This window comes from Penaeus monodon, chromosome 3, assembly GCF_015228065.2.
Source record: "Penaeus monodon isolate SGIC_2016 chromosome 3, NSTDA_Pmon_1, whole genome shotgun sequence".
NCBI lineage: Eukaryota > Metazoa > Arthropoda > Malacostraca > Decapoda > Penaeidae > Penaeus > Penaeus monodon.
The window spans coordinates 16,665,729-16,680,177 of record NC_051388.1 but is presented as its reverse complement, the minus strand read 5'-3'; the positions used below and the strand labels follow the sequence as shown (position 1 = coordinate 16,680,177).

Below are 14,449 nucleotides of genomic sequence, written 5' to 3'. Positions count from 1 at the left end.
TGTCATTTTTATTACATAACATTGTAATATTGTTCAGTTTGCAATGGCAATGGGTGGAAGTAATGACTTGTGTCTGCACTTTTAATTTTCCTTATTGATTGCCTGATCACTGGCTTTAGGAACTCCATGTAGCATTTGTTGTGCTTTTGTTAGTTAAACAGGATGAGCTTATATTATGATTATAATTTAAAGGTTTGGTTTGTATGTTTTATAAGATATTGATATGAATATGTATTGACTATTTTTTTGTCACAGTTCCTCTGAAAAAGAGGCTAATCTTTAAACTTAACCCTTTCCCAACGGGTAGTATTCATAGTGCCCAGGCCCCGCTGCCGGGGCTTATATCGTCGCCCTAGCATGCGGGACCACTCATGCCAAATACCAGCATCCCATGCCGTTTCTTCGTAATACTACGAAGATATGTTATATTTTCAGTTTTCATTATTTTTTAAAGTCTCTACTTGCCAAACTTCCTGATAAATCAAGACTGAAGGGTATTTTTGTTGTTATATAGACTCCATAGTTGGTCATTATTCAGTCTATAGTCTGAATAAAATAAGCAGTGTGCATCATCATGGAGTTGAAATGGTCAATTTTTTTTTTTTTTTTTTTTTTTTTTTGCCCCCATAGTAAAAATGAGAAAGTGTTAAAACCGACTTAATCACACTTTCAGTGGCAGAAAAATAATATTTTGCCATGATTGTAACAAAAAATAACTCATGGCATCTCCATACACACACCATGGCATGTACATACATGCCCCCGGCAGATAGTCCCGCCATGGCATGGCATGTGCGTACATGCCACCCGTCAGGAATGGGTTAATGAGAATGAAAACAAGTTCATATTTTTGTGATGAATGTGTATGGTGTATTATAGTTCTAGATAATTTACATAGTGAAAAAGATTTTTTCTATTAAGAACAGGAATATTTTGTGATTGGAATTACATGATTTATATAATTAGGTTACATTTGTCACAAAGGTCTGGCTACACACTGAAACCTCTTATGCAAAAGGAATGGTCATGACATTGAATTTAGGTTTACCTGCTCTATAATAATTATTATTTTCCATATTATTGTGACCAAAGTATCAATATACAAAATTAAGCATTGAAAGACATGATTGTCACAATATAAAAAAGGTGCTGGAATTTGTTCCTTCTTCGCTTATTGGCTAAATCAGTGTAAACCTTGCAGTTTGGAAGATGGCACTCAGGAAAGTTTTTTTTTTTTTTTTTTTTTTTTACATATGTTTAATTTTACATTGATTTATAAACTTTCTCTCCAAACAATATAAAGTACCATTATATTTAATTAATATAACTAATTTCTCCAATCTATTCACATTTTATGCTCTATAAAATTTGGTGCTATGTCAGTGTATGGTGCAGTGATACTTGATTCACCAACGCCATTGGGTACATGCAGTAGTAGAGCTCTTCCATCCTCTGGTTAAATTATTTTTATTTTTGGTTTTGATATAATAAATGACTGCACTGGCTAGGGAAACATGGTGATTGGTACACAGGGGATCTTGGGCATAGGCCCAGGATTAGAAAAAAAAAAAAAAAAATCATCTTCTTTCTATGAGTACAGTGAAAGGCTAGAGAAACACAGCTATGGTGATCTTTGATGTAGTTTATTCGAATAGGCTGGAGTTCATTTGCTCGTTCATCTATGCGGTGAATCTTCTGAGGCAGAATACTTGCTTTTTTCTTTCCTTTTTTCCACTTTATTAATTGGAATGTGTTTCTTAGCTCAGGTTTTTTATTTTTGCAATTTCATTTACTTTATAAATTACCTTCAAATAACCTTTTAAAGGTTATTTTTGTGGGGAAAATTGGCTCGGCTTTACCAAAAATGTGTTTTCTTTACAATTTTAAAATCAAAGCGACTCTCTGTGATCCCCTAAAACCCGATTCCCAATATGTCCAAGATTGTTGGGGATAGGGTTAAAAATGTAGGAAAAAACAAAATTTTCATTTCCTCTAGAATTAACAAAATGACCAAACATTGTCTTAAAATATTTTTATTAAAAAAAAAAAAAAAAAAAAAAAAAAAAAAAAAAAAAATTTTGTCAATTAAGTGCCTATCCAAAAGCCAAAAATATTCAGCTTCTGGAAGGGGGACATTGCACCCCCAGAGGGGCTTAAATCTTTAAAAACTATAGTTTTATTTATTTTTTTTTTTATCATTATAGTTAATATTATAATTGTTATTATTATTATAATCATCATTATTATTATAATTGATGCTATTATTATTATTATTATTATTATTATTATTATTATTATTATTATTATAACCATTGTTATTGTAGTTATTAGTAGTAATGATATTATTATTATTATTATTATTATTATTATTATTATTATTATTATTGATTTTACTGATACTTACTTTAGTTTCAACATATAAACACAAGCTTGTTGTAGAAATATTTTCTCATTTCTATATCCAAACAGTATGAAGCTGGACGTTAGTTAGATTGATATGGGTACATGTTTATGAGACATGGTTTTTAGAATAGTAGATTTTCAGGTATTTATGTAGGCAGTCTTCAGTTCAAATCCATTTACTTGGCTCCTACTCTGGAGAGTATGTGCGGTTGACTGGCCTTATCTCCTGAGCGTATTTCAGATGTGGCTGGTACACCACATTCACCACTCCACACCAACAAAGTGATATTTCTTTTTGCTTCACTTGTAAGCAAAACATAATATTAATTGTTTTTGCATATTCAGAGATGCATGATATTCATTTTACATGCTTCATCAAATCTGCAGTAATCTGACTATGTACATTAGAGTTTGGTTAAATAGATTATGTGTATTACACCTGGTGTCCAAGATAGGATGTGATTTTACTGAAGAATAATAAAAGTATTTTCTGATTTTCGCAAATTTTATTATTACGGAATAAGAGGTTGTACAATATACAAAGCTTTGACTACCACAGCTTCAGACTACCCTTTTGCGTGTTATACTTTAAGTCCACCACACTGGCAGAGTGCTATATGACTGTATCATGTAAACTAGAGTGACGGTTACATACAGTTGACAAGAACAAGGGAGTGCAGTGTTTAGGGTGTGATATCTTCCAAGCATAACAGGTGAATGATTGGTGTGCTAATTATTGGCCTTTATCCAAAATAGTGATTCAGAGCATTACACGTTCTGTTCTCTTGTAGACGACTCCCCATGGTATATAACATGAGTGTACTTTATAAAGAGTGGCAAGATGCAATGCATGGATCAGAGTACCAGTGCCATATTCTGAAATGTGCTATGACTGTGGTTACATTGAAATGAAGTTTCTTAGAGATTATAGATCTCACTGTATCAAGTAAGAAGACAGACTGTATACATTTGTAAATGTATGTACTATAAAACTGCTGATTATACCCTTAACTCTTTATTTTTTAATAAATGTTTATATTTTTTATCCTTTCAGAGTAGCAGCCATGAAACTGTAGGAAAGATGATGTATTCTTTCCAATAATCATAAAATATTTCTGAGCATCAGGTTCATTATGGTAAGTTCTAATATTTTTAGTTCCTTCTTTATTTTCCCTCTTATTAGATGTGAGGATTAAGGTGAAGTATCTTGAGATATGTTTTTCTTAATATATTAACATGTGTGATAGATTTTCAGTAAGTGAAAATCTACCTGAAAGAGGATAGAAAATATATTCAAGAATTTATTTATATACATTTATATATATATATATATATATATATATATATATATATATATATATATATATATATGTATATATGTATATATATGTATGTTTATATATAATATATAGTATATATATATTATATGTATATATATATATATAATTATTATATAATGTATTATAATTATATGTATATATATATGTATATATATATGTATATATATATATATATATATATATATATATATGTATATATATATATATGTATATATATATATATAGTATATATATATATTATAATATATGTAATATATATGTATATATATATATATATATATATTATATATATATATAATATTAATATATATATATTATATATATTATTATAGTATGTATATATATATATATATGATATATATATGTTATATATATGATATTATATAATTTATTATATATATGTATTAATATATATGTATGATATATATGTATTAATATATATTGTATGTATATTATTTTTATATATATTTATATTATGTATATTATATCATTATTTATATATTGATTATTTATTATTGTTATTATGTATTATATCATGATTACTTTTATATTTATTTGTACTTTATTATTTTGTCATTATATTAATATATATTTAGTTTTATATTTTATTAAATTTGTATATAATTATGTATATATTATATTCTATATGTATTTAATTATTATATATTTGTTTATTATTATCATGTTATTTTATTATTATTTTTTTTTTTTTTTCTGTTAGAGTATGTTTAGTATGATATTTCATATGAACTTTTATATATATTATATTAATTTTATAGTATAGTATTATAGTAGTATCATGTATTTATAGATTATTAGTCTGTACTCTTGGCAATTTATCTACATTTTGAATTATTCTCTATCTTTTCTAATTTTTAGTTATTATTATTATATTAGTCTTAATACATTGAAACTTTGATTTTGTATACAATATATTAACTTATCGTTATGCATTTTTAGTTATTCATCTTTTTACTCTTTCTATTCTCTTCTTACTTCATTCAACATTATTACTCTTGTCGCCTTACTTTTATGCTTTGTACTATATTGAGCTAAGAGTCAATTATCCTAATATATACTATCTTTGGATTTTTTTAATTTTCATCATATAACATCTGTGTGTAATTGATTTTGTGATAATATAATTTAGTTACTGTTTGCATCTGCCAAAGTGATTATACATAGATTTCCTTCCTGCAGAGTTTGTTTATTTGATTATAGACAGATAGTTTTTCATTTTTCTGGCTCACTTGTAGTATCAATTTCGATCCTTCCTCTGTTATTCGTTTCTTTTCATTCATCTTTTTTTCTTCTTACATTTGTTTCTTCTTCATTGTCATTTTGATACAGAATCATTTACTCATTTTGGAAATTCATGGAAAGATTTATTTATTTGACTGTTAATGGTAAGCTTGTAGCAATGTTCATATTTAAATATCAGTATTCAATAGTGATTAATACATTCCGAGACATGTTATTTAAGTTTATAATTTTTACTCTCTGTTATTAAAGCAATGAATTATGTTAATATCGATTATCTTTTTGTTAATAAGAGTTGAATTGCGAGAATTAATTGCAAGTAAGCCAGTAACTAGTCTTCCTATTTGAGTTATTCCTGTATTCAGTTTATGTATTTTTTTGATATATTGATACCTTCTCTCTTGGTCATTTTACTTAAATCTATTTGTCTCATCTCTTTGTTTAACATTTTGTTTATTTGTACTTATAAGACGATTTACCACATTTTATGAATGTCAAAAGTAAGTAAATTTTTTTTTATTTCTGAAACTTAATGTATATGGTATTTTTAATAATTCATTCCTTTTAAAATTACTGTTTGACAATATACAATTTCTGTCCATATTTTAGTTAATATTTTAGATAACCAGAAATAGCAGTTTCATAACTTTAATTTCTTTAACATTTTTATTGTATTGAAGTTGTAAATCCAAGACATTTATGTTCTCAAGTTTGTTTTAAAAGTGTTATCAATTTGTGACTCAATTTAATAAAGTTATTCTATTATTCTGATTTTCTTTTCATTATGGTAATTTCTCTATTGCTATTAACCAAGTAGGTGGCATTACGTACAATCCATGCCCCTGTAGTTTATTTTTACATGTTTTTAACTATGTCAGCTTTATCACCATGAGCAATAAGTATCGTAGTCCTTTTCTTTATATTTGTTCTTTTTTCTGTCTTTTTATATAAGTTTTCATTTAACCATGTTTAGAATATAATTGCATTCAGGTATTGTAGACTATGATTTGTTAATAACTTCAGAAAGATAACGGTTTTCTTTCCATGGAAAATATTTTATTTTATTTATATCCCAGAATGTAATTTTTTTTTATGAAAGTAACATTAATTGATTGCTCTGACTTATTATCAAAGTCTCTTTTCCTTAGTTATTGAAATATTTTTCTATTGTTATAATCCATTCGAAGGAATGGCGTACATAAACATCACTGTAGACTTTTCTGTAAAATACAGCTTGAGCACAGGCATTAATGTCTCTCATTTTCATATTCCAAAATATAATTTGCTATTATTTCTTATTATTTATACAAGTTATATAAACATAAAATGCATCTTATCACTCAGTATATCTTTAAAATTTAACAAAATTTTTTTTTATCTCTTTCTTCTCTTCTTTGTCCTACTATCATTTTCCTTAATTTTTATCATTATTATCTTTACCTTTTTAATTTACAATTAGCATATTGTTATATTGTTTTGTATATTATCAAATCAGATTATATATATTTTTCACTAAATATGTTTATATTAACATAAGACAATCTAAACTTCACTGTCATATTGAATACTCAATCTCCTTATTCAGTTTAAGCAATAACATTTGATTTTTACTTTTTTGCATCCATTTTAGTATGATTATTTATCCAGGAAGAGCTCCTGTAGAAATCTAGTGTCTAACCATTGCTTACTATCTTTTTTTCTTTTATTATTATACTTTTTATCTTATACTGTTCACCTCACTCTTCCTCAATGTCCTTCATGTCTCCTTCTGCCTTCTCTCTCTTCCTCTTATCAATGGATATCTGGGCAAAATACAAGAACTGAACCAAGTTGATTATCATAAGTGCTTTTATTTATTTGTTTGTTTCATAATCTGCAAATGCATAAAAATGTACATAATTTGATGAAAGTAAATTGATCTATGTTAATAGAATGTAGCAGGAAGTGAGCAGATCAGAGCAGGAGATATATATTAGCATCAGGGTCATTTATTAAGCTGTTAAACTTTTCTTGTTTCCAAAACATAGATCCTCTCTTTCCAGATGAACCGGGTACAACCAGAAAATGTTCACTCCACCATATTTACTCCACGAGAATATCAGGTGGAGTTGGTAGATGCCTGCCTCAAAGGGAACACCCTTTCAGTGCTGGCCTCCCGCTCCACAAGGACATTCCTCATCACAATGGTCACACGAGAAATGGCCCATCTCACCCGGAGGTATGGCGTAAGACATGTTTAGTGTAGTGGGTGTGGGTATAGGTGTGGGTGTGTTTGTGTATATTATCAAAATCATAAGTATCCTCATTATCACTATCTTTATTGTTAAAGAAAAATAGAACTACTTCAGAGATACCATGTATATATTGAATATTTTTAACAAAATAAAGTACCAAAAACTCATTGGATCCAGATGCTTCACTGTCATCATGTGGCTATATACATGGGCATTAGGTTTTCTTGAGTAGCCATTTAGATAGGTGTGCAGCTTGTAAGCCAGGCACACATGAACACTCCTGTGCATTTTTAGCTTTTTTGCCATTTTCCAATTTCTTTATTTGTCATTTGATTAACTTTATCCAGATGGTAATAGACTGCTTTCCTTGTACAGACTCCATATCATCTAAGTAGTCCATAACTCATTGCAATAATATAACAATAAATAGCATTTTGTTATTTATGTCATTATTATTATTATTACCTTTTTTTAATCTTCAATTATCTGTAATACAACCTGCACTGCTGGTCACTGTGGGCAGGAATAGATCCTGAGCATGGAAATTGCATCCTTCCTGGAGCCTGTGCTCTTCCAATCATGGTTTACACTCATTTATCAATGGAATAATGCAAAAACCCCTTCATAATTGCCCACTGAGTCTAATCATCCTCCAGGGGCTTTGTGCACTTGTGGCAAGTCCTTCCCGTCAAACTGGCCTTCAGCCGAAATGGTCACGACAAAACTTGCATCACCCCGGCCCACAGGCAAATTTCCCATCGTATCACAAGCCCCTCAAGCTAATATTTTTCATGATCTGATGTAGAGGTTAAACAAATTATAGTGTAGATAATATTATTGTAAAAAATTTAACTTAGACACTTCTCATTATTGTATAACAGCAAGGAGCAGGGAGGCAAGGGACAGCGAACATTACTCACTGGTTGGTCGGGGCCAGGGCTGGTGCGTGCAGGCGAGGCTATTCAACAAAATACCAACTTAGCTGTGACCACTTACACTCGCCTTGAGCAGGTGGAAGGCTGGCTACCTTCACGATGGAGTCAGACTTTTACAGAGGCCCAGGTTTGTATTTGTTTCCTTTATTTGGTAATTTTTTACTGAAATGGTTGACTGGGAATAGGAATCACAAAGCATAAACTTAGAAAAAGGAAATACTAAATTGTTTCCTTTAATTATTCTTTCTCAGTGATGGGGATGTTATGGAAGTATTCAGTTATAAAGTAAAAGGTTCAGGGAAAGAAATTATGAATGGTCAGAAAATATATTAGTAAAGTGATCAACTGCAGGAGTCCATTTTGGTTGAATATTTGTCATTAACTTTGTTCCACAGGGTTAAAAGGCCAGAGTTTCAATAGTTAGCTAATATCTATTTTTGAGAGCTTTAGGTAAAGTTTTTTTTTTTTTTTTTTATACAAGGGATCATTATTTTTGTTAATAAGAACCAAAAAAGGTACAACAAATAATGATTTGATGAATAGCCATACATGGTGTAACAGAGGGTGTTAACTTTAGAAATGTACATGGTAGTAGTAATTTATGATTGCATAATACTTGAAAGCAGATGGTTTAATGCAGTTTTTCTTTTCTTTTCATATGAAATTTATTTTAGTTAGCTCCAAGATTATATTATTGGACTTAAGATAAACTATTTTGTGAATTTTTATGCAACTTGTATTTGCAGGTGATAATTATGACTGTGGATGTACTTGAAAAAGGGCTTGAAACAGGATTATTACAGCTAGACATGTTGAACCTACTTGTAATTACCGATGCACATCGTGTAGCAACTTTCCCTCCTTTAATTAAGGTATGTATTTGGTTTCATGATATAAATGCTTAAAATGTCTGGACAAAGATGTAAAATTAAGATTACCTTTAACCCCGTGTGTCTGGATTCTTCACTACCCACAAGTGACAGACTCCATGCCTTCCCCTTACAATGCTGTGTTATTTTCTCTTTTTCTGCATAAGCATATTTAGCTTCTTCTCCTCCTATGTTTCTTCTTCTTCTGCTTCTTTTATGCCATTTTCCAATGTCTATATGTTATTTGATTTATTTTATCCAGATGATAATAGACTGTTTTTCTTGCATAGATTCCATATAATCTCTCTAGTTAGTTCATAATTCAGTGCAATAATAAAGCAATGAAGGACTTTTTTATGTTGAATTTTGTGTGATACAACCTGCACTGCTGGTCATGGTGGGCAGGAATAGGATTGTGATCTTGGCTCGCAGATGGTACATTCCACACTCATTTATCAGTGCAATAGCAAAAGTCCATTCCTAAATGCCCACAAGGTCTAATCCCTCTTGAAGAGCTTTGTACACTCATGGCAGGTCATTTCTGTCACCCTGGCCTTCAGCCAAATTCTCATAATGGCAAGTTCCTGTCACCCCAGCCCTCAACCAAATTTTCCCATGACAGCATGTTCACATCACCCACCCCTTAAGCCAAATTTAATGCTTGAAAGCACTAATATTCATGTCATCTGGATTGTAGGGGTTAAGTTGCATGCCTATCAAATTCTTTCATGATTAAAGATAAAGACCTGAAAGGGCTGATTTAGATATTTAATATCCTGCATATGAAACAAGATCCTTGTATATGTTCAGTGTCAAATTCATCTTGTGCTGCTGCTGCAATATTTAATTTTTACCTATACAGTAGATATTTATGATATAGTCCTTGAACTTTTCAGGTTTTAAATTTATGTCGTGGATGTAGGATCCTTGGCATGACATCACCAGTCCTAAGTCATGCCTGTTCGCCACCACAATTAGAATCCTTCCTTACACACCTTCAGGATGCTACATCTTGCGTGGTAGACACTTCATCAGAAATTGTCACTGTCCTTAGGTGAGTAATTAAAGATTGGAAAAGCCTTGTTTATACTGTCTTAAAAAATTTTCATTACACATTTTAAATGAGAAACAAAATATCAACACTATTCCTCTTCACTGTTATGGAATATCTAGTGATAAATGGTATACATTTTCTCACTATCAGGTATGTGAATAAACCAGTTGAGAAGATTGTGATGTGCCGTGACCCAGACCCTGATGAACGTTCAGAAGTAGAACTAGAAGTGCGTAGGCTTGTGGGAGAAGCTCTTAGTTTTCTTGATAATCATCGCTATGATTTGGTGGAAGTCTATGGTCCAGAATACCAAGAATTTTGTGATGATCTGCCTGACCCCAACAAAGAGCCAAGGCAGATATTGATGGATTTCCTTGATGTGCTCAATAATTTAGGTAAATGAGAAGTTGTTGTGCATGTGGGGTGGGGATAGTAATTGGTGTCATGACCGATGGTTATAAAACTATGTTTTTTGGTTAGTAGATTAAAAAAAATATATATATATATATCTTTTTTATTTTATAAAAAATATGTTATGATTTGCTTACATTCCATAAATAACTATGGAGTATTTCTGTATAATAGCTTGCATGAATGAAAGGAGATAAACTGATATTTTCTAGTACTGTTAGATTTTAAACGTTAGTTATATTGTCTCCTCATTATGTAGTCCTTATATATTTTCTTTTCTTTCATTTCCTTTTTATTCAATGTTTTTTAGGATTGTGGTGTGCTGACCGTGCAGCATTGTACGCACTAGTGGAAGTTGAGAAGCTTAAGAAAAAAACAGCTTATGACAGGCATTATCTTCTGTTGTGTATGATCTTCACTGTCATGGCACGTATAAGGTATAGTAAAGATTTTGAAATTTCAGTTCTTATTATGTAATTCTTGTTAATTTGCCAACTTGTCATATAATGACACATATGTTAAATGTACAAAAATTTTATGAAAAAGGTTCTATATAGTTTGTAGTTTTGTTTATATCTTGATTTGAAATATAAAAATCATTTACTTTCCTTAATTGGTTTTTTGTTTTTGTTAGAGTTAATTGTCAGTGCTTTAACCACTATTTTTAATCCAGATATTTTATTCCCCACTTCTCTTTCAGAGCTGTTGTTGAGCAAACATTTGATAAATATTCTGAATTAGATCAGATCTTGAAATTCTCAACTCCAAAGGTATTGCGCTTGGTAGAGATCCTCCGGCAGGTCCGACCTCTTAACTTCGTAGATCCACGGAAGAGAAGAGATAGATTAGAAGCGTTTGAGAATGGGAAATCAGCTGCTGCTCTTGAAGGTAGTGAGGACACACAGGAAAACAAAACTTCAGCAGAAGATAAGAATGTACATGAAGATCCTACAAAACTTGCAACTGATGGAGGAAACACAGAAAATCTACAAGGATCTGCCTCCAAATCGGAAACTGAAATGAGCTGTGAAGGTTCAGAAGAGCCAAGTGATACAACATTATGTGTTCAAGGAAGCATTTATGGAATTTCAGAAATTCCACTTGTAAGCTCAGGAGATGGTGCTAATGATCCAAATAATGAGTGTGAAGTAAACAGTGGAAATGCCATGCCAGACCTCAAAGCTATGGAAGAGCTGAGTGAAGGCCATTCTCAGATCCATGGTACAGAGCCAGCATCAGAAGATCCCTTCTTAGCTGATGAAAATTCCACAGAAGATAAATCAGAATTGTCTCATGGAGCTCCATCTAACATGTTTTGTGGATCGTCCGTTGAAGATTCTAGTGAAGTTGTTGACATATCCACTGATGGAGGATATTTTACTGCTGTCTCTGATGTTTCTCCAAAATGTACAAGTAAGGCTGTGTCTGATTCGTATACAAATGATATAGAAGACTGTATGATTAAAGCAAATTGTAATAACCATGAAGTGAATGTGTCAAGAATGACTGAAGTAAATACTGAAAACTTCTGTGCTGAAGTAATTGACAAACATAGTTGTTTACAAGATAGCTTGGAAGATGGAGTAGACTTCACTAAGCACAGTATGAAAGAAAGATCTGCTGATGATATGCACATTACAGTACAAACTTGCCCAGAAACTACACAATATTGTTCAAATGCCTGTGAAGATGTAGTTGCTAAGACTAATGATGAGGATGGGTCAGCATTAGAGGACAGTTTATGTAGGCTTAATATTAAGGAATCATCTTGCACAGATGGCTGTGATACAGAAAGCATTAAGAGCTGTGATCTACATAATGGAGTTCTGAGTGCCAAAAATGATTTGCTAGACACTGCCATGATACAAAATGTGAAAAATATGACTCTATGCAATGGATTTGAGCATGGCAGTAAAGATGATATAATGGATTCTGAAAAAGACATTACAAGTAAAATGAATGGCCATGTTGATCCAAGTGAATATGATTCAGAAAGTGAAGACATTAGTGATAGATATAAAAGCTGTGAATCAGTACAAAGCCAGGCTAGTGTGGAAACTTCCAGTAAAGAAGGCTCCATATCAGACACATTTGTTCCCTCTGCTACCTCTTATCTGCCTTGCAAGGCAGATGCTACTTCTGCTGTTGATGAAACTGCAACTCCATCTGATTCTGCACCAAATGAACAGGAGTTACCTACTTGTACCAGTGGTGTGGAAAACACTGAAGATCCTGCTTTAGTTTCTACTTCAGGGACAACACAGAACACAACCATTTGTTCTGATTCTGCTGCCTTTTCCAATAATAGTAATGGTACTCAACCCGCAACACAAACAGTGTCATCAGAGGCAGCTGCCATGGCTGATACTTTGGCCATGCTATTACCAAATAGTGGTAAAGGACGCAAAAGACGAGATGATGTTAAAGAAAAAGTAAGGTCCACAATCCAGAAGATCCTGATTCTGTTTGTGGCCTCATTTTTGTACATCATCGAAGCATGGCCAAGATTATAACAGGCTATTAAAGGTAGATTGCATTCTTGTGTTGTTGTGTGCTTTTTTTAATGTTCACAGAAATAAAGGTAAACAGCAAATACTACTATTTATTTTGAAATGTTATAAACCCTGCGGTTACATTAGTAGATGTAGTCAAGATTTTGCAAGTTCTAGGTTGATTTACAAGAAAGACAAGGTTTCAGGATCTGGAGAAAATTTGTAGTTCATATATCTACTCACAATTACCCTTGCTAACTTATGACTGTGTTTACAGAAACTTGGCAACATATGTGGTTTAGAACATAATTATATTTTTATAACCTTTATATAGGAACTGAGCGACATTGGGGGAGATTTTGCTTGATTTTCCCCCAGTACACAGTAAAGCCAAGGAAAGTGTAAAGGAAGATCCCAGGGCTGCAGAGGCGAACACAAGAAGCAAGAGGAAGTACTCAGGAGGTAAGAGGAGGTGAAACATTTGATTAGACATTTTACAGTCTTAAAGGTCAAATGTTTTTGAGTTTTGATTCAGGGTTCTAAGGAGACTTCGAACCCATTTATCATAGATTTTGAATATGGTATACAGCTATTAAATGATTTTATGAGATAGTACGGATATCAGATTTCATAAAATTTATACAGATGTTAGATTTTTGTTACAAGAAATTCTTATGGCCATATTAATTTTAGTATAATGATTTTCTCATTTGATATACTGTTATACACTGACTGTTGAAAAGCCAACAGGATACTAATGTCGTGTATTAACTTGAAAGATTCTATCTTTTATCTTCAGATTCCGACATCACGAGTGCAATATACTTGTCTCAACACGTGTGTTAGAAGAAGGAATTGATGTTCCACAGTGTAATCTGGTACTAAGGTAAGGTTTCCCACTTTTGCACAGATTCTCAGTGCCTAGATAGAAATAGTCAAAGTACAAAAACTTATAACCCAATGCTGCTCTTCTTCTTCTTCTTCTTTTGTGAAATGTCTCAACACATAAATGGTTCTGCTAGTGCTTACACACAAAGGAGTCAATTAGTAGACTTGTGACTTTACCAGATTTCACTTTTCCTTGCATTGGCTGGAAAACTATTTTTTTACGTTTGTCGATGGTATTATTTTATTATAGACATTATAATTACTATAATGTTATAAACAATAGTAACAACAACATAAGATAACATAAAATATTTTCATAAATCAAGGAAAGGGTAAAACGGGCGAGACACAGTGGCATGCAGTACATACATTAAATAAGCATTAAATTAAAAGGACTTTATGATGAAAATGTTCTTTTCTCTGTAGTTATCACTACCTTTCTTTCCCACAGGTTTGATCTCCCACCGATTTTCGCTCGTATGTCCATAGCTGTGGTCGAGCAAGAGGCCATGACACTTTCTAGTTTCACTTGATTACGAAGAACAGAGATCAGCTTTCTTCAT

At 31.6% G+C, this 14,449-nt stretch overlaps 1 protein-coding gene across 1 annotated transcript in view; it reads left to right on the top strand.

The window, feature by feature from the left end:
* LOC119592618 (endoribonuclease Dicer-like) overlaps positions 1–14,449 on the top strand; it is a 61,157-nt gene that overhangs the window by 885 nt on the left and 45,823 nt on the right. The window contains exons 2-9 of the mRNA XM_037941507.1: positions 3,458–3,539; positions 7,046–7,221; positions 8,119–8,299; positions 8,919–9,044; positions 9,938–10,095; positions 10,246–10,490; positions 10,817–10,943; positions 11,207–12,253. Of these exons, the coding sequence (XP_037797435.1) occupies positions 3,537–3,539; positions 7,046–7,221; positions 8,119–8,299; positions 8,919–9,044; positions 9,938–10,095; positions 10,246–10,490; positions 10,817–10,943; positions 11,207–12,253 (2,063 nt within the window). The 5' untranslated portion in view covers positions 3,458–3,536. The remainder of the gene's footprint in view (positions 1–3,457; positions 3,540–7,045; positions 7,222–8,118; positions 8,300–8,918; positions 9,045–9,937; positions 10,096–10,245; positions 10,491–10,816; positions 10,944–11,206; positions 12,254–14,449) is intronic.